General features: G+C 45.4%; 1 protein-coding gene across 1 annotated transcript; it reads right to left on the bottom strand.

The window, feature by feature from the left end:
- Positions 1-923: 923 nt before the first annotated feature.
- COMP (cartilage oligomeric matrix protein) lies at positions 924-15,545 on the bottom strand (the record flags this gene model as incomplete). The annotated part of the gene is made up of 19 exons (XM_079546822.1): positions 924-970; positions 1,118-1,257; positions 1,420-1,592; positions 1,714-1,910; positions 2,145-2,193; positions 2,401-2,579; positions 3,002-3,195; positions 3,646-3,698; positions 3,949-4,067; positions 5,238-5,397; positions 5,517-5,624; positions 5,830-5,934; positions 6,513-6,671; positions 6,817-6,894; positions 7,685-7,822; positions 9,070-9,242; positions 10,971-11,022; positions 13,414-13,499; positions 15,470-15,545. The coding sequence occupies 19 exons, from the start codon at positions 15,543-15,545 to the stop codon at positions 924-926; spliced, it is 2,286 nt and encodes a 761-aa protein (XP_079402948.1).
- Positions 15,546-16,805: the final 1,260 nt, after the last annotated feature.

Here is a 16,805-nt window from a genome sequence, read left to right as displayed (position 1 = left end):
TACCAGCTGCAGAAGCCCTTTGTGAGCCTCTGCTGCACCCAGCCCACGTGAGCCCCTCTTAGCAGGGATGGCTTCAGCTTTCCCTCGTCCTCGGCTGCTCCTTGGAGTCTGGCACGGTGTCATAACACAAACTGAGTGTAAGGCCTCTGCTCATCATTCTGAAATCAGCTGCTGCTTATCTGCAAGAACGAGGTGGGATGGTCTAGCTAGAGGAAGCTTCTTGACTGAAAAAACTCTCCCTGTGTATTCATATTGCTAACAGAACCATTAATTCAGCTGAGGCTCTCCAGCCCTCCTCTCGCATTCAGCTTTTGAGGGTTTCTTTCTTAGGTATCAGCAATGGAAAAGTTTCAGAAGAGGAAAAAAGCAACGTGCACGTGACCAAGGAGAAGTCTATTAGAGTATTTATTATCCAACATTCCAGAACAAAGATACTCTCCCTAAAGTGCTTTTTTTTTTTTTTTAATACTTTGTGAGCAACTTGGACATTGGACTTGCTTTCTGTGACCCTTTCAGACTTGTGCTGGGTTTGCTTTAGTAGGTCTTGAAAAAGACAACATTTACATTTGAGAGCCTTGGAGTGGGGAAAAAAGTCCAGGGAATCATCCACGCTAATCTTAGTCAAACAATTCAGCTACTGCAGTAGCTTCTCAGCACATCTTTCTCCACGTAGTGCAGAGAACAGCAGCACAGGCTTCGAGGCACACTTGACGTCTGTGCTTCTGCTGTTCCAAGAGGATTTGGTAGCATTTACAGGAAAGTTGCTGTTGTAGGAAACATGCCAGATAGTGCAGTGACACTTGGTGCTGTGCAGAGTGCAGTGGTATATGACTTACAGTTCTTTATACAGTATACCAGAGGCAACAGTGGGGCAGCTGAGCACTTTTTTATAAGCAGATTTTGTTGGACATTTAAAAGTCAGGTTAGTCTTGCTGAACTTTAAATGTTTCATAGTCTTCTGGAATGGTATCTAAGGAGATAAAAGTAAATACAGATTAGGAGCAGAAATGAAAAGTAGAATTAGGCTACTGCTTGATATTCCCTACTCCAACCGTAGATTGACTTGTTCAAGCAAAATGGCAACAACTCCTGTGTTTGACCTTCACAACCAACTCACCGTTGCAGCGGTAGCGCAGGTTTGACCAAATAATGTTCTCCTGGGAGAAGCAGAAGACTCCCAGACGCCCTCCTCGCATAGTTGTGTCAAGGACAACTCCAGTGTCTGCTACAACCTCAGGGCCCTCATAGAAGCGAGCTCTAGAGAGAACAGGCGAGTGGGACATGGAGACGAGATTGAGGCACTCACAGAAATGGTTCCCCAGTCACTGCCTCCTCTTTACCACAGAACTGCACTGGAGATGCTTGCTTTCCGTGCTGAACTTCTGCTCAGCCACGCAAAGGAGGCTGGGAACCCCTCACCTGATGTATCCAACCTGAGGCCGATGTTGCAGGAACCAGCGGTACGACGTCTTGTCCTTCCAGCCGGAGTTGCGGGGGTCCTTCCACAGCAGTTTGACTTGGTCTGTGGTGTCCCCAGTGTGCCAGAGGGAGTTGCGCAGATACTCACCTGGGCCTGTTTTGGACTTCACTGCCTAACGTGGAGAAGAGTGTAGATAAAGAGCTGCCCACAGCTGCTGCCCCACTGCGTGCATCGAAGCACAGCTAAGAAAGACCAAAATCCACTGCTGACTTCTTTTTCAGTGCTTTCTTTACCTTCAGCTGAATACCAGGTTCTGCGACTGCTCGGAAGGGGTTTGCCTGCCAGTATGTCTGCTCCATCTGCTTCCACATGACCACGTAGAAGCTGGAACTGTCCTGGTAGCCAAATATGAAGCCAGCATAATCGTCATCTGTGGCAGTGTTGACATGGAATGTGCCCTCAAAGTCCACTCCATTGAATGCTGTGTAACCTGCAGTTGGTAGGAAAGCAAAATCTCTGCGTTCTGAGGTAAAACATTGATCCGTTTCTCCCCAGATTCAGATGGGGGTGGTAGACTTTACTAAGCTAAATCTGAAGACTCTGCTTACTGCAAACAATATTTTCCAGGATACATGGGATCATTATGCAGCATCTGAAATAGCTTTAAAAGCTGTGCTGTGAAGTGCACAATAATTCTTTAATAGGACAAAAATAAGTGCCTCACCTACAGCCAAGCCAGGATCACTGTTCATGGTTTGGACAATTTCCATGCCCTGTGAAAGATGAAGGTTGTCTAATTAGCATCTCCAACCCTCTTGTTAAATGAGCAGAGAGGTACCCCAGAGGTAGGCCTCTATCTACAACCAGGGCATTACTGAACAGAGGCATCAGGCCTGCATGCTTTTAATGAAAACTGCATCCAGTTTTGTACAGGCTTGCTACCACCACACCTGCTGCCCAGTTCTGGAGCACTGTCCTACCTGGTTGAGGACAATCCAGTTGGGGTCAATCTGTGCATCACCCTCAGGGTCCAGCACAACTGTCTGGAAAGCCCTGAAGTCAGTTAGCGTCACTTCTGCGTTCTCTGGGCACACATCAATTCTGTCAATCACCATGTCTCTGTCAAAGTCCTCTTCACAAAGATTTCCCACACCATCACCTGAGAGAGACAACAGAATAAGCAAGCCTTCAATTTCCCCTACCCTTTGCACCTAAGTTTTACTCAGCTAGGTTTTGGCTAGCACAGCTGAAGGAAGACATGTCCATACAAGGATAAGAGATGTTCAGAGCATGGCTGCGCTCCTCCTTTTTGTCAGCAGGGAAGAAACCCTGACACCACCTCCTGCTTGTAGGAAAGCTATGAAGAGGAGCAGCACCTCACACTGTAGGTACTTCTGGAAGAGAACTTTCCCCAATATATCATTCTGATGTCAGTGTTATTGGTGATTTGAAGATGATGAAGAACTGTCTCAAGTCAGTACTGGGGAGGTCTTACTTCCTGCCCACCTGAAGGTCAAGCTCCTACATATCAGCCTCTAGGAAAGCAGAACCCTGCAGCTGATGTGATTACGTTTCCCTTACCATCCGAATCTTCTTGGCCAGGGTTAGGGACAAGCCGACAGTTGTCAGGGCCTGGAGGTTTCTCATCTGGAATCCCATCATTGTCATCATCATCATCACATTCATCTCCTAGTCCGTCATTGTCTGTGTCCACCTGGGAGCTGTTAGGCACTGAGGGGCAGTTATCTCTTGTGTCTTGGTGGCCATCGCCATCGCTGGGGAAGAAAATGCATTATACAGCTAAAGAGCTTCCACTGACTTTGTTTTCCCCCAGAAGCTTGCACGCCCTTTCTAGCAGCTGGGATCCTCTACAGGAACAGGGGCAGTTGGTGATTTGGTCTTTTAATGTCTTGAGCTATTAGTTGCACAAACAAATAGATCAGAAATATTCCAGATTGTGATCCATGTAGTCCATGAACAGATTTGTGGGGGCAGCTAATGAAAAGCAAGCTGCTGTCAGCAAGCTCACAGCTGCCAGGCCTTGGGCTTGGTACCTCCAGGAGCAAGTTTTCTGAAGTTAGAAGGAAATTCCACCTCCATTGTTTGAATAAAAAGACACAAATTAAGGCCAAGCTGACTTGTCGTGTTTACTGATGCATGCCTTCCATGCCTGTGTCCCCAAAATTCCATACAACTCAAGTACAATATTTGCAGTAAGATCTCACCTGTCCTGGTTGGTGTCACAGACATCTCCCACGAGATCATGATCAGTATCTTTCTGGGAAAATAAAGCGAGAATCATTTAAACACGGGTCAGTGGGAGAATTGGGCTTTAAAGGAGAAAGAAGAGAGGTGTTGGCATTGTCGTTCAGATTGGAAATGGAGCTCACAACAGTGGGAGAGTTCCTGCGCCTTGTCCTGATGACTCTGAGTGTCTGTCTTTCCAAACCTACTTCAGGCAGATGGTGTGAGCACTGCCTTGAGTGAGAGAAAGCTGTAACACTGCAAAAGTGGAAGTGCTTCCTTACCTGGTCTGGGTTACTGACTGTCGGGCAGCTGTCGCACATATCTCCTACTCCATCACCATCAGTGTCTTTTTGATCAGGGTTAGGAACTCTTTTACAGTTGTCCGTTGGATTTTTGATTCCTGTAAAACATGCAGAGAACCCATCAAGCCAATATTCCAGTACATGCAGCAAGATCTCTTTGGGATGTAAGAGGTGACAAATGTCGAGGGTGGCTGAATCTGTGCAATCAGGCAACGGTTTTGACTTGATGGAGGAAGGCCAACATCAGCAGCTGACCTTAAAACACACTGCAGACTGCATCCTCACAGACACTAAGCATGCTGCTGTCCATACAGGAACCTGAGAGGAAATGTCCCTGACTGCATTCCTGAGGAAGAGCTGAAGAACTGAGGAATGTGACTCCAACCTGGAGCTGTGCAGGAATGAGCGGCCAGGAGGGTGACGATGAAGCTGTCTGCGGTTCCCTAAACTATGACAGATTCTCTTTTCTCTAAACTAGACGTCTACATAATTAAAGAACAAGTCCAAGTTAACCTTGGCTATTTGACATGGAAGATTTAGACAGTGTCTTTTGAAGGCCTGAGACAGGAAAGGAACAACCTAATTGGTAAGCTGCATGACTTCACTTCCCACTTCCCTGCATCTACCTACTACACCAGCAGATCATGCCAGCAGGGAGCTACTTGGCAGGAAGTAGCGAGACCCAAACAGCACTAGATGCACTGGAAATAATCTGTAAATAAATACGTATGTTTCAGGCCAGCAGCCATTGTGATTTTTGGCTTTTGAAAGCGGGCTTTGTGCAAATACAGCATCACTAGCTCACAGACTGCTCCTGAAGGCAGCCAGTGGTGGTGTTTTTTCTCCCAGAACGCAGCCCTGACACACACTGCACTGAGGCAGCAGCTTCTAACAACTTGGATAGCCCTACACTTCTTCACAAGTTGAAATCATAGCACAAAGTACTGTCCTTGTCCGGGCTGACTTCAGTTTGTGTCGTTCATCTTTCTGAAGCCTGAAACAGGTTTAGCTTTAACTGCATACAATAAAAGTGCTATGAAAAATTGTTAGCATCATCCTGAAGATAGAACTTTATCCCTACGAGAACTGAACTCTGAAGGATACTGGCTTGACTGCTCATCTGGATGTTTTAAAAACAGAAGTGTCCTTCATGCCAGCAGAAAGAAGTTCTTTAAGCCTCTGAGTGCTGGTACCTGTTACGAGGATCTACAGCTTCATGCTGACCAGCTGTCTTGTTCTGATATCGGTACAGCTGCAGCTGCTCTTACCATCTCCATCTATGTCATCGTCACACTCATCTCCTTTCCCATCGCCATCAATGTCCCGTTGGTCATCGTTCTTCACTTGGCGACAGTTGTCACAGGCATCCCCAAAGTTATCCTTGTCTGCATTGCGCTGGTCTGCATTGCGGGTGTACACGCAGTTGTCCTGCAGGAGAGGGGGATTTGCTGAGGGCTCTCTGTGTTCGCATTAAAGCTGCAGGCAATTTGCTCTGCAGGACCTCTCAGTGTATTTGGGTGTGACAGAATAAGCTGTAGAATTCAAACCTCGGCATTTAATATCCCATCTCCATCAGCATCATCATCACAGGCATCTCCAATTCCGTCCCTGTCTGCATCCTCCTGGCCAGAGTTGGGGACAGTCATGCAGTTATCCTGAAAGGAAAGGAAGGATGAAGCGGCAGGGCAGGCAGCCAAGCTGTGCATGCCATGGAACCTTTCTGAGTTCTGCACGCTGAGCAGGATTTCAACAGCATCAAAGGCAGGGTGAGGCCTGCCCTCAAATAGGAATCACCCACTTCTGGCTCAGCGTTCCCGTGATGGACTGTTTCTAACTAAATCTGTGAGAACTGCACCTCACCTTGCGGCACTTCTTGTCAGAGCAGCGCAGCTTTTCATCAGGGACTCCATCAATGTCTGTATCCTTCCCACAGATGTAGCCATTCCCTGCCCACCCCACAAGGCACTGGAAGAGAGCAGATAAACGAAGCGAGGCTGCTGGTGAGTCCCCTGGTAGGGGTAATGCTTCCAAAACTGAAGGCTTTGCATGAGAACCAGCAGAACACACTGCAAAGCCAGATACACAATGCTCTACAGGTGAAATGTCACCTGAAAGAGACACTTCAGCTGAAAATGGCATTTTCAAGTAATTCAAATACAGTTCTCTGCTTGTTTCTAAGATCATACGGACAGATGCATCAGCAGAACTTTGGATCAGGAGATTGAATGGTTTGTCTGCTTTTTCAGCTGCGAGTAATGCTCCAAGACTTAAGATTTATAGCGCTTAAAACAATTCAAAACAAGAACAAAATAAAAACAGCAAACAAACCCAAACTAACAGCACAGAGAATCTGAGGTGTCGGGAGCAGCGCACATCCCTGAGGTCACCCAGGGAGATCGCCACAGCCCAGGTGTCAGCAGGGAGCACTGGGAGCCGACAAGGCAATGCTCTCCAGGAGAGGGCAGTGGCAGACCCGGGAGAGCGAGCACAGCGCAGGAGAAACGGCAGCGACCGGATCGCAGGGCAGGGAGGCTCGGCCTTACCGCGCAGGAGATGGAGCCGTCCCGCTCCACGATGCACTGTGCTTTCTCGTGGCACGGGCTGACTTCGCCGTTAGGGCAGAGTCTCCCTGTCTGGCTCTTGCAGCCGGTGATTTGATCCCCAACAAAGCCAGGTTTACAAGCTCCGCACTTGTAGGATCCCTGTAGGAAAAAGTAATAGGGAATTAACTGTGAGTCTGGGCAAACTTCTCCTGTAACCTCTCCTCAGGTGCTGGATTGCCACAGTAACAGAGGCCCCAGAACCCGGGGAAGGGGGATTTCTGTGAGGCTTTTCAGTAGTACTTACCCGTGTATTGATACAGATAGAATTCGGGACGCAATTTCTGGCAGCACCTGTCTCACATTCATTGATGTCAGTGCAAACCTACCCAGGAAGAACAAAATAGACCTTAAGTTCACTCTTCAACAGGTATGATGGTCAGATTGCAGGATGATTGCAGAAACAAAGCTCCCAGCACGCCTTACTGGCACTGAGAGCTCAGAGTTTTCCTTGAGACAAGATTGGGCCAAGTCCCAGAAACATTCCTGACCCCAAGCAAGGTGTCCACCCTCTAAAGGGTGACCAGAGATTTTAGCCTGATGAAATAGCTTAGCTCTGAGCTGAGCTGTCAGCATATCTGCTCACTGTAAAAGGATAGAAGAGGGTAAGTGGAGCAAGAAGGTCAAAGACCGTGTCCTATGTCCAGCTAGCAGCTCTCTAAATAACACAAGCTGCAAGCCATTCTTGCTGTTGTCAATATATTCTTATATACCATGGTAGGACGAGGTGTTAGCTTTCCTTTGTTTTTTGAATTTTAATCTGACAGGATCTGTCCATACAAGGAGGAGCTGAGTACCCACCAGCTGCATCAAATCCCTCAAAACACGGGGGATTCCTCAGGCTGGATTCACAGCCTCACATCTGTCACAGTCGTGGCATTCTGACCAGCATCAATTCGGCAGCACTGGGATCTAAGAGCAGGGTGCTTTGCTGCTGACGTGCTCCGATGGCCTTGGCAACTCTTTCCTGTCACTGCATCAACCTTACCACCAGTATGACACAGCTATCTTGTAGTTCCCTCCAATTTGTCTGAGGGCTCCAGGACCCTTGAATTAATTACATAACAGAGGGGAAAGAGTCGATGGTTTCTGAAAGAGGAGTTTCTGTGCCTTACCTGTTTGTTGGCCCTGGCATAAGCTAGTCCAACTCCTTCGACCGTTTGCCCAGTGAAGCCAGGAGGGCAAGGATCACAGCGGAAGCCAGGAGCAGTGTTAATGCACTGGACCTTTGGGAAGCAGGGGTTTGCACTGCACTGTAAACAAGAAGGAAGTTGTACAGAACTGTGAGGCAGGCTCGCTCAGGGCCAGTTGTGAAGGCAGTTCCCGAAGCAGGCCCTGCTGGGTAACATCCAGCTATTGTGCTTTTATTTTCTAAGAACAAAACAAAAATGCATAGAAGTTGCTGGCTTTCCTTACAAGTGGAAAATGCAGCTTCCCAGCCTCAGTTGTTCATTTCTCAGTATGTGCAGACAAGTAAAACAAATAAAATCTCAAGACTAATTCTTTGTAGGTGACATCAATTGCCCAGGCAAAGTGCTGGCTTCACTTCACACTCTTCTCCTGGCAGTCTCTGAATCCAGAGAACTGGGAAATTTCTTAAACTGCCTTTGAAAAACAACAACAGTTGTTTGTTTACTACTCTGGGAAGCAATTATGCTTCCAAAGCTGATATTGCTGCCTGCTTTATTCCTCCAACACGTTATTATTTTCACTGAATTCTTATGCTCTGTGCTAGCAGATGCTTTCCATTGATACAGCACTTTCCACATTTTGGTGGCTAACAGATTATCATCAGCCTCAAAATGTCCCGTGAACCTTTTTAGCTTCAGCAGGTTTTTAAACTGCTATAAATGCCACAGAGGTGGTATGGCTTTGTAAGATGGACTAACAGTGGAGAATGAGACTACGATTTGGGAACCACAGAACTAAGGAATCTTTTGGAGACAGAAAATGAATGGCTGAGTAAAGCTTTGAATACAGACAAAATAAACATGATTAAATACCACACTGAATGTAAAAGAAGAAAAAAGGGAAACAATATCTGCCTAGCAAGGTTTAATTTCAAGGCAGAAATGAAGCAATACATGTGGTGTGCTAAGATTTACTGTATAAAGGAGTATTTGGATAGCATTTGATTCTGTTCCACACATAATAAATCTTATCTCTAACAACTCATCAGCCACTAGCTCAAAAGATTTTAAGGCCAAAGGGGATTTTTTTAGTATTCCAAAATCACCTTTCTGCAACCAAAAGATTTATTTTATTGGAGCCTGTCTTTTTTAGAAATAAATGCCTTGCTGTACTGGATATAAAATCAACATGGACACAGACTGAGGCAGGGTGAGGAACAGACTTTGTTCCACTGAAATGATGTTTCTGTTGAACTGCAGCTCCTAGGGGAATTGCAAGGCTTTCCTCTGCAGCCACAAGATGAACTCGCAGCACTTCAAGACAAGCGAGGCCACTTTGTGACTGCCAGCCCATCCTCCTTGTTTCTTACCTCATTGATATCTGTGCACTGGGACCCATTCCCTGAGTAACCTGGGGGACAGGGTCCGCAGCGGAAGCCAGTGCTGGTCTCAGTGCAGGGCACTCCAGGGAAGCAGGGGTTTGGGACACATCTGTTAAACTGTGTCACAGTGATGAGAGGGCCTGTCGCTTCAGTGTGTATGCCTAGGGGACAAAAGGAAGATGAAGGAAGGAGTTATCTTTGCCAGACCCTATCCAAAGCTGGTCCTGTTGTCTCAGGAGATTTCAGTGTGTCTCATCCACAGGACGTTTCCTTGTAGCTTTTTAAGAGTTAAGCAGCTGCAGCTCTGCTTTGCAAACAGAGAAAAAGGAAGCCAGAAGCAGCAGCTGGACTGATCTCTGAGTCAGAGCAGACCAAAATAAATGAATTAATCCAGAAGTCTTCCCTCCTATTCCAAAACTCCTGTCGTGCTGCCCACCTTTTCATGTAATGCCTTTGCTTTTGGAGTTCCACAGAGAACAGTTCTCTCCCCGGTTCCTCTGCATCTACATCCCACTGGAAGCACAGACCCAGACACCTGGCTGAAGCACAACCCACACAGCACAGGCTGAAGTCTGGGAAGTGCTGCAGAGGGCTGGAAGCCAAAACTTCACTGAAGACTAACTCAGGACTGTGAATAAACTTTCTAGAAGCTAGAGTTGTCACTGATCTCCCACATGCACAGCCCTAGGGGACTTTTTCCTTCTCTTTCTCTGGCTTAATAGCCTGGTTTTAAAAATCTGAAACAAACAAACAGAAAACCCAACACTCTATATTAGCACCAATAAAATCTTCACTAAAACAGAGGCTTTCTCTCTTAATGCTGCTCTTTCTGAGAAACAATAAGAGAAGCACATATAACTGCTGTGAGCCACATCGTTCAATGCACGGTGAAAAGCAGCTCCAATTCTACCACAAGAAGTACAGGGAAGAACACACAAACAACACAAACCGAGTGGGGAAGTCAGAGATCAGGTAACAGAGAGAAAGTTCAAGACAGCTTTATGAGTGAGTTACTAAAACAATTGGTGTGGATGAATACATTTCTGCACTACAGGTCCCAGAAGCTTTGGCTAATCTCTTTTCCAGCAAAAGTACAATCTCTCCAAATGGAGAAACAGTTCTTGCTCCGCCCTTCAAATGTACTGGCAAATAACAGAGCATCTCCACGAACCGTGCTTTCTGCAAGTCAGATCGATTGGAAGCAAGTTCCAGTCCAGAAAAACCATTTAGCGAGGAACAGAGGGCAAGATGTACATGGGAGAATTTATGACCCTGTTTCCTGAATCCTCTGTAAACACCCTTTTTGCTTGGAAGGTGACAACATTAGATGGAACGAGTAGCAGAGCAGTGCCTCCTGGGGGTGATGTTCTCTTCCATGCTCAGCTCAAGAGTAGCCAGCTGTGTCCCGCAGGACAGCCGGTGTGCATTCCCAGGCAATCCTAACACAGGCCATGGGCTGGGCTATAGAAATGGTTTTGGGCAGCTTTCTGAACACAGCTACCCTGAGAAGCACAGCACTGCATGTCACAGAACCGTTAATAAAGTTTATTTTAGAAACTGTGGACGTGAGCAAACGCAGAAGATTTGCTGGAAAGATATGAGATTTTTCATGCTGCTTCTGCACTCCATGCTCAGCAAAGGGGTAATAACTGCAATTGCCACTGAACCGTGAGATCAGCACGCAACGCTGCTCCATGTGTGCAGAATGCCACGGGGGGAAAAAAGCATCACTAACACCAAGTATTACTCTCTGACACTCGGGTGGCTGTGAAACAAGCCAATTCCTTAGGGCAGATGGTCACATATGGCGTTTTACTACTTGTTTGGACACAAAGGTATGAAGCACATGGAGGAAACAGCTGAATATAGGGCTCAACTCAGTAACTCACCACAGGCATCACACTCCATGACTGTGTTCTTCAGGAATGTTATCTCCTTAATCTAGAAGAAAACAAGAATCACCACTTGGCCAAAGGCTGAGTTTTGCTGCCACGCAAGCTAATGGTCCCACTGTCAGAAAACAGGGTGTCTGAGAGTGCACAGCTACTTACAAACAAATTAATTCTTACCCCAAAGTCTATGCTGTAGACATTGTGGAAGCTGAGGTGGCTTGTTCTCCCTACTGGAGTATTCCTACAGGCTAACTAGATAAAACTGTTCTATTACAGATGCCAGAAACACTTGAAACACACAAAGAAGTGCCATGGGCAGAAAGGAATCTACTTTACTTGTGTCTTCTTCTCTAGAAGATCTGAATTAACAGTTCTAGAGAGGTGTGCATCATTTAGGATTAGAGGGAATGGCCTCAAGTTGTGCCAGGGGAGATTCACGTTGGATGTTAGGAAAAATTTCTTCTCCAAAAGAGTGGTCAGGCTCTGGAATGGGCTGCCCAAGGAATTGGTTGAGTCACCATCCCTGGAAGTGTTCAAGATGTGGTAATGAGGGACACGTTTTAATGGGGAAATATTGGTGGTAGGTAGACAGTTGGACTGGATGATCTTGGAGGTCTTTCCCAACCTTAGTGATTCTACGACTCTGTGATCTGCAGCTCAGACACTGTATAGACAAAGTCAGGGAAAGGATCTCCTGTGTGCCACTTCTATAAAACACAGGTCGCCTCTGACCTCATTTGTACCATTTTTTGGTATAGAGACATTTTGAACCTATTCACAAAGGCTCCTTATTCCAGACTTCCTCTGTTCTCCTCTAGCCTCCTATTCCTTCAAGCTTTCTTCAACAAAGAGATTATCTGTTGCGTTGGCAGTGAAAAGATGCTGTTGGAATTTGGGACAGGCAAAAATAAACTAAAATGTTCAGGACTGTAGCATCTTAGACAGAAACCTTAGCAGGCTTCTTTCCTGAAAAAGCCTTATTGGCTTTTGACAGCCAATGCTCAGGCACAGTGTGTGACCACCCCTACATGCCCTATGGACTTCGTGTTTCCACTATTAAAGACGTTTCACTTTGTACTTGGATAAAATCATCTGCTCGTGTCTCTCTGCCAGCTTCCACTGGCAGCAAGATTTCATTCTATGTTTGATTCTCTCTTTCCTCCAACGTGGTCAGGGTTATGTATTTTGAACAGTTAATGCAGAGGTATGGCTAACCCAAATCCCCAGAACGTGTCCCATTAGGAGCTGGTGACAGAACGCAGAGGGGAGATGTGGGGGAGCTGCTCATGAATATCAGAGGTTCCTTTGTGCTGAGAACTCTTCAGCCTTTGGCTCAGGGGACGAGACCTGGGCTTTCATTATTACGTCTTTTGCTGTCCTGACTGCCAGCATCTCTAGATGATGAATCAAGAAAAAGTGAGTTCTAGAAACTCTTTGCACAAATTAAGACGTTATGAACTGCCTCCTCCTGGCTTCCCAGTGACACGTGTCAGTTTGTCTTCTTGGGAAGAGTTTGCTTGAAAGTGCCATTAAAAAAAGCCCATGGATTAAAAAAAAAAAAGAAAAAAAAGTAGGTGGCAAGAGTGAGAGAAAGAACAAATAGAAAATCTATATGGAGTGTAAGCACTAAGCTGGAAGGGAACACTGGAAATCATTGCTCCAGGCTGCCAGGAACCATGTCTGACCTGATTCCTAGTAAACACTGGGTATTTATGCAGAAGCCTGAAATTTGAGAGTAACTCAATGCAACAGATGTTTTTGCAGATTACAGGCCGCCCAGTTTGCACTGGCACACAGGCCTGTCTGCCATTCCAATTAGCTGGCAGGCCAAAGCTGCTGCCCTCAGCTCCCAGAATGGATAAAGGGAGAACGGAACCTTTTTCTATACCTAAAAGAGTTGACCAGACAAACCACCATCTCCTCGTAAAAAGGGGAAAGGATCTGAGCACCCAAGAAGTTCCAAATTCCCTAAGAAAATACCAGAGCCAGAAAGGCTTAGGATTAAAACAACAAGAGGAAAGTGAATACAGGGCTTGTTTAGACTCCATATAATTTTCCTTTCCAGGACCCTAACGGACAGCTGAAAGGTCTCTTCCACCTTCCAACTTTGGACGTTACTGATTTCAAGTGCCCACAAAACCAAGGAAAAACTGACTTGTTTTTCCAGTTAAATACACTTCTACTGTGTGTCTTTTTTTTTTTTTTTAAGAGCTCATTCTCTGCATACACTGCCTGTCAGCAGACATAGTTCCAAGCAGCAGAATCAGATGAATCTACTTTTTCTCAGAACAACAGACCTAATTGTCTTGACCCTGTTGTTCAGAGCAATAATTCTGTCACCCTACACAGGCCTCCTCATCCCAGAACTCAGCACCGAAGGCAGAAGATTCAGTGACTGATCTTGAGCACCAAACAAGGATCAGATCCCTTCCTCACTTACCTGCTGTTTCAACAAGTCTCGAACTTCCATTAACACACGGTTAGTTTCTCTCATCTCTTCCAGCATTTCAGGCCCAACTTCAATTCCTACCAAGACACAATGGTTGGGAAAAACACAGAAGAGCTGTTAGCAGTACAAATCAACCGATATCGTGAACTTATATTTAATATTAAAGACACAGAACCCTCGACACCAGTTTCTCCCAGTTCCTAACTGGAGGCTTGCTTGGAAGTAAGAAAGACTTGCACACAAGCAAGGATTTGCTCTTGGCGGTGATAATCAGCCAAGCTTGTCACTCAGGTAACAGCTACCTCTCAGCAAACAAATTGTCCTGGCAGCCAGTTGTGGTAGCTGTTAATCTGGCATCATCTGAGCAGTTCACACGTTGGAAGCCTTTGCTGCCAAAAGAAGCAAATTAATAATTCAGTGCTGTGAAAGTTACTCTGAAGGGCACAGGCAAATCAAAGCTCTTTGCTGAGTCTATCCCAAATGTGCTGCCAAGCACTGAATGTGGAAAACTAGCACCTCAGCTGTTACATTGCCTGTTCTCGAGGCTCAGACTTCTTGCTGCACAAAGCTGGGTTCATTTTGGGTAGTTTCAGATTGCTTTGCAGTGGCTTTGAGACACAAAAGGTACATCTGCACCCATGCATGAGTTTTCCTTCTCAGATAATAGATTGTAGACTTGCCTCATCTACTGAGGCATGCTAAACATCTAGTCCACGCTCTTCATCTTAGCTCTGAAAGAATGAATGGAAGTTGCTTACTGTTTCTAAAAATATATATGAAAATATGAATATTTAAAAACAACCGGACAGAAACTTCAACTCCAGCATTCTCCTGACTGCCATGAGAAAGTACAGCCTTGTTTCTCAAAGCTTTCCTAGATTAATGAAACCACTAACAGACGTCACACCTTCCCTACAGTGCAAGCAAATCTTTATGAAGACAGGAATAGCAGTGTCTTCTACCAAACACAAGGCAAACAAGCAGGGGAAAAGCAGCTGCAGTTGGGGTCTGCTTCTTCCAGGCATGAAGACTGTGCCAGCACCAGAGGCAGCGTGTCAGCCCTGCTGCTGAGCACAGCTCAGGTGATACATGAGCCTGAAAGCCTCGTGGGTTTCCCCGCACAGAACCAAGAGGACTTGAGGAATATTTGTACCTTCTCCAGCGCTTTTTGGTTTGGGAACTAAATAGAAAGCACTGCAAATTCTAAGATAGAGTGAATGAAAATGACATTTCTTATTTTACTGAAAACAAGGAGCTTGCACATAGTTTGAACTTCAAAAAGGAGTTTTGAATAAGCTCTATTTCAAGACTTCAGGCAGCTTTGTTATTTTTGTTATGGAAGAATTTTCCATTCCTAATAGCAAGATATATCTCAAAATTAGGGTTTTTTTTAATGTGTCTTAAGTTTCAAATTCACAGTAATGAGTCAGGAGCAATTCCCAAACTAAATCTATGCACTTGCAGACATTTGTGTTACGATGCACCTTTCTCTATGGGCTCACTCTCTTTCCACCAGCATGCATTTGATTCTCTTGGTACAGTTCTTGATGCTGAACGTCCCCTAACAGGCTGTTGAGAGAAGTGGAACTTCTGTAATGAATTAAGCTGAAGTAAGCATGGCTAAGTTCCTAGAAATTAGGGCTACTCTAAGCTCTAGATGCACAAGCAGAGAGAATATCCAAGGCTCCTGCTACAGAACATCCTGCATGAGCTTTTTTCTTAATCACATGCAACACAGATTAATATAAATTGTCTCTTGTAGGTCATTACAGAACACAACGTTGCCATTTGCCCCAAGATAAATGCTTTTGTTAAAAATACATCACTAATCAGGCAGGAAAGAGGGGAAAAATCTAAGACTGAACATTTACACAGTTCGGCTTCAAGTTTCATGCAGGACTACAAAATCCCTAAGCACAGCTTTCAGGCTTCAGCAGATGTAGCTGAAATGTTATCTTCTTGCTCATCCCCTGCTGCAAAACAGAATATTGAGAGCAGCCTAGAAAACAGAGTCCAGAAAATATAGAGAAAAATCAGAATTTCTTACCTGCTCTTCTCTGCTGACATGATGAAAAAGGACAGGAGAGGCAGAGGAGAAAAACAAAGGCTAGAGCTGAAATCATCTTTGAATCTCCACGCAGTGTGGATGTATGAGCTTCTCTTGCAACTACTTTTTAACCTGCAGGTTTGCCTCTGCTCCCCATTAGTATCTGTGGTTTCCTATTTATGAAGTTGCATTCCTTCCTCTGAAGTTCTTATTCTCTGATGCTGGACGACGGGTGGACGTCATTTCTGGCTGCTAGTCCACAGAGAACGTTACAAAAGTAAACAATATGAGAAACTCATCAGGAGAGTAGTTTAATTTTTTTTTTTTAGATCGGCTTGCACCAAAATAGGTCAGAAAATTCCAGAATTAAATGGATTTTTTTTGGACCAAGGTTTTTATTTCTTCTTCATGCACACAGGATAGACGGATGATTCATATCCCTAAACCTCACAGATTTTCCTTCTAAAACGACTCACAAGATCACAAAAGCTATGAGACATCTGGACCCCAGTGGAGTTTCAGAAAAGGCTCTCAAAACGCCCCAAGGCAGCTTTACCACTCACGCTTGGGGTAGAATTACTGAGTCATCTTCCAGTTCCAAAGAGGGGCTATCACACCATTTTCAATAAGGGATCTGGCGAATGGACCGGTCCTTAGAGGCTGACATTCTCATTCCCCCCCTACCCAGGCTTGTCTAAAAGAAGGATGCAGTGCAGAGTGACAGCATGAAAGGAAGGGAGACTGTGCTGCTTCTTGTCTGTGAAAGAATGAGCCTCAGTCCAGCAGTTTCCCTCAGTCAGTCTAAATCCAGCACTTTGCACCAGAGGACACAGAGCAGATGGAGAAATCCGTCCAGGGCAGCCAAAGAAAATTTGCCCCCCAAAAATCTTAAAGCTATTACATGAAGGAAACTGCAAGTTAAAGCACGGCCTGTCAAAAAGGTGAGTCTGCAGAGCAGTGAAATTCTTGATCACACATTCTCACTGTTTGATTATGAAATCTATTAGTGTGCTGATCATCCCAAATCCTTCGGGACACCACAGACAGGAAAGCCCCAGAAAACAGTAGTTCAGTCTTTAAAGTGTTATAGAAGCAGAATATTCGGATATTGACAGAATTGACAGAAGGCTTTTGTCCTCATTTTGGCCTCAGACCTCCCATATTCAGGAAGAAGTTCCCATCCCTGTGGCTATGCACAGTTCTTGAAGGTAACCGTGCAGTCCTGCAGGCACTGCTGAGCACGCATGTTCAGCACAGTATGCAGACAAGTGTTACTTTTATATTACAGGAGTGCTGAGCAGACAGATTTGACATTTTCTCACCAAGTAAATTTATA

Source organism: Tetrao urogallus, assembly GCF_951394365.1.
Source record: "Tetrao urogallus genome assembly, chromosome: 25".
In the NCBI taxonomy this organism is placed as follows: domain Eukaryota; kingdom Metazoa; phylum Chordata; class Aves; order Galliformes; family Phasianidae; genus Tetrao; species Tetrao urogallus.
Note: the sequence above shows the minus strand (reverse complement) of the source record. Positions and strands in the feature narration are given on the sequence as shown.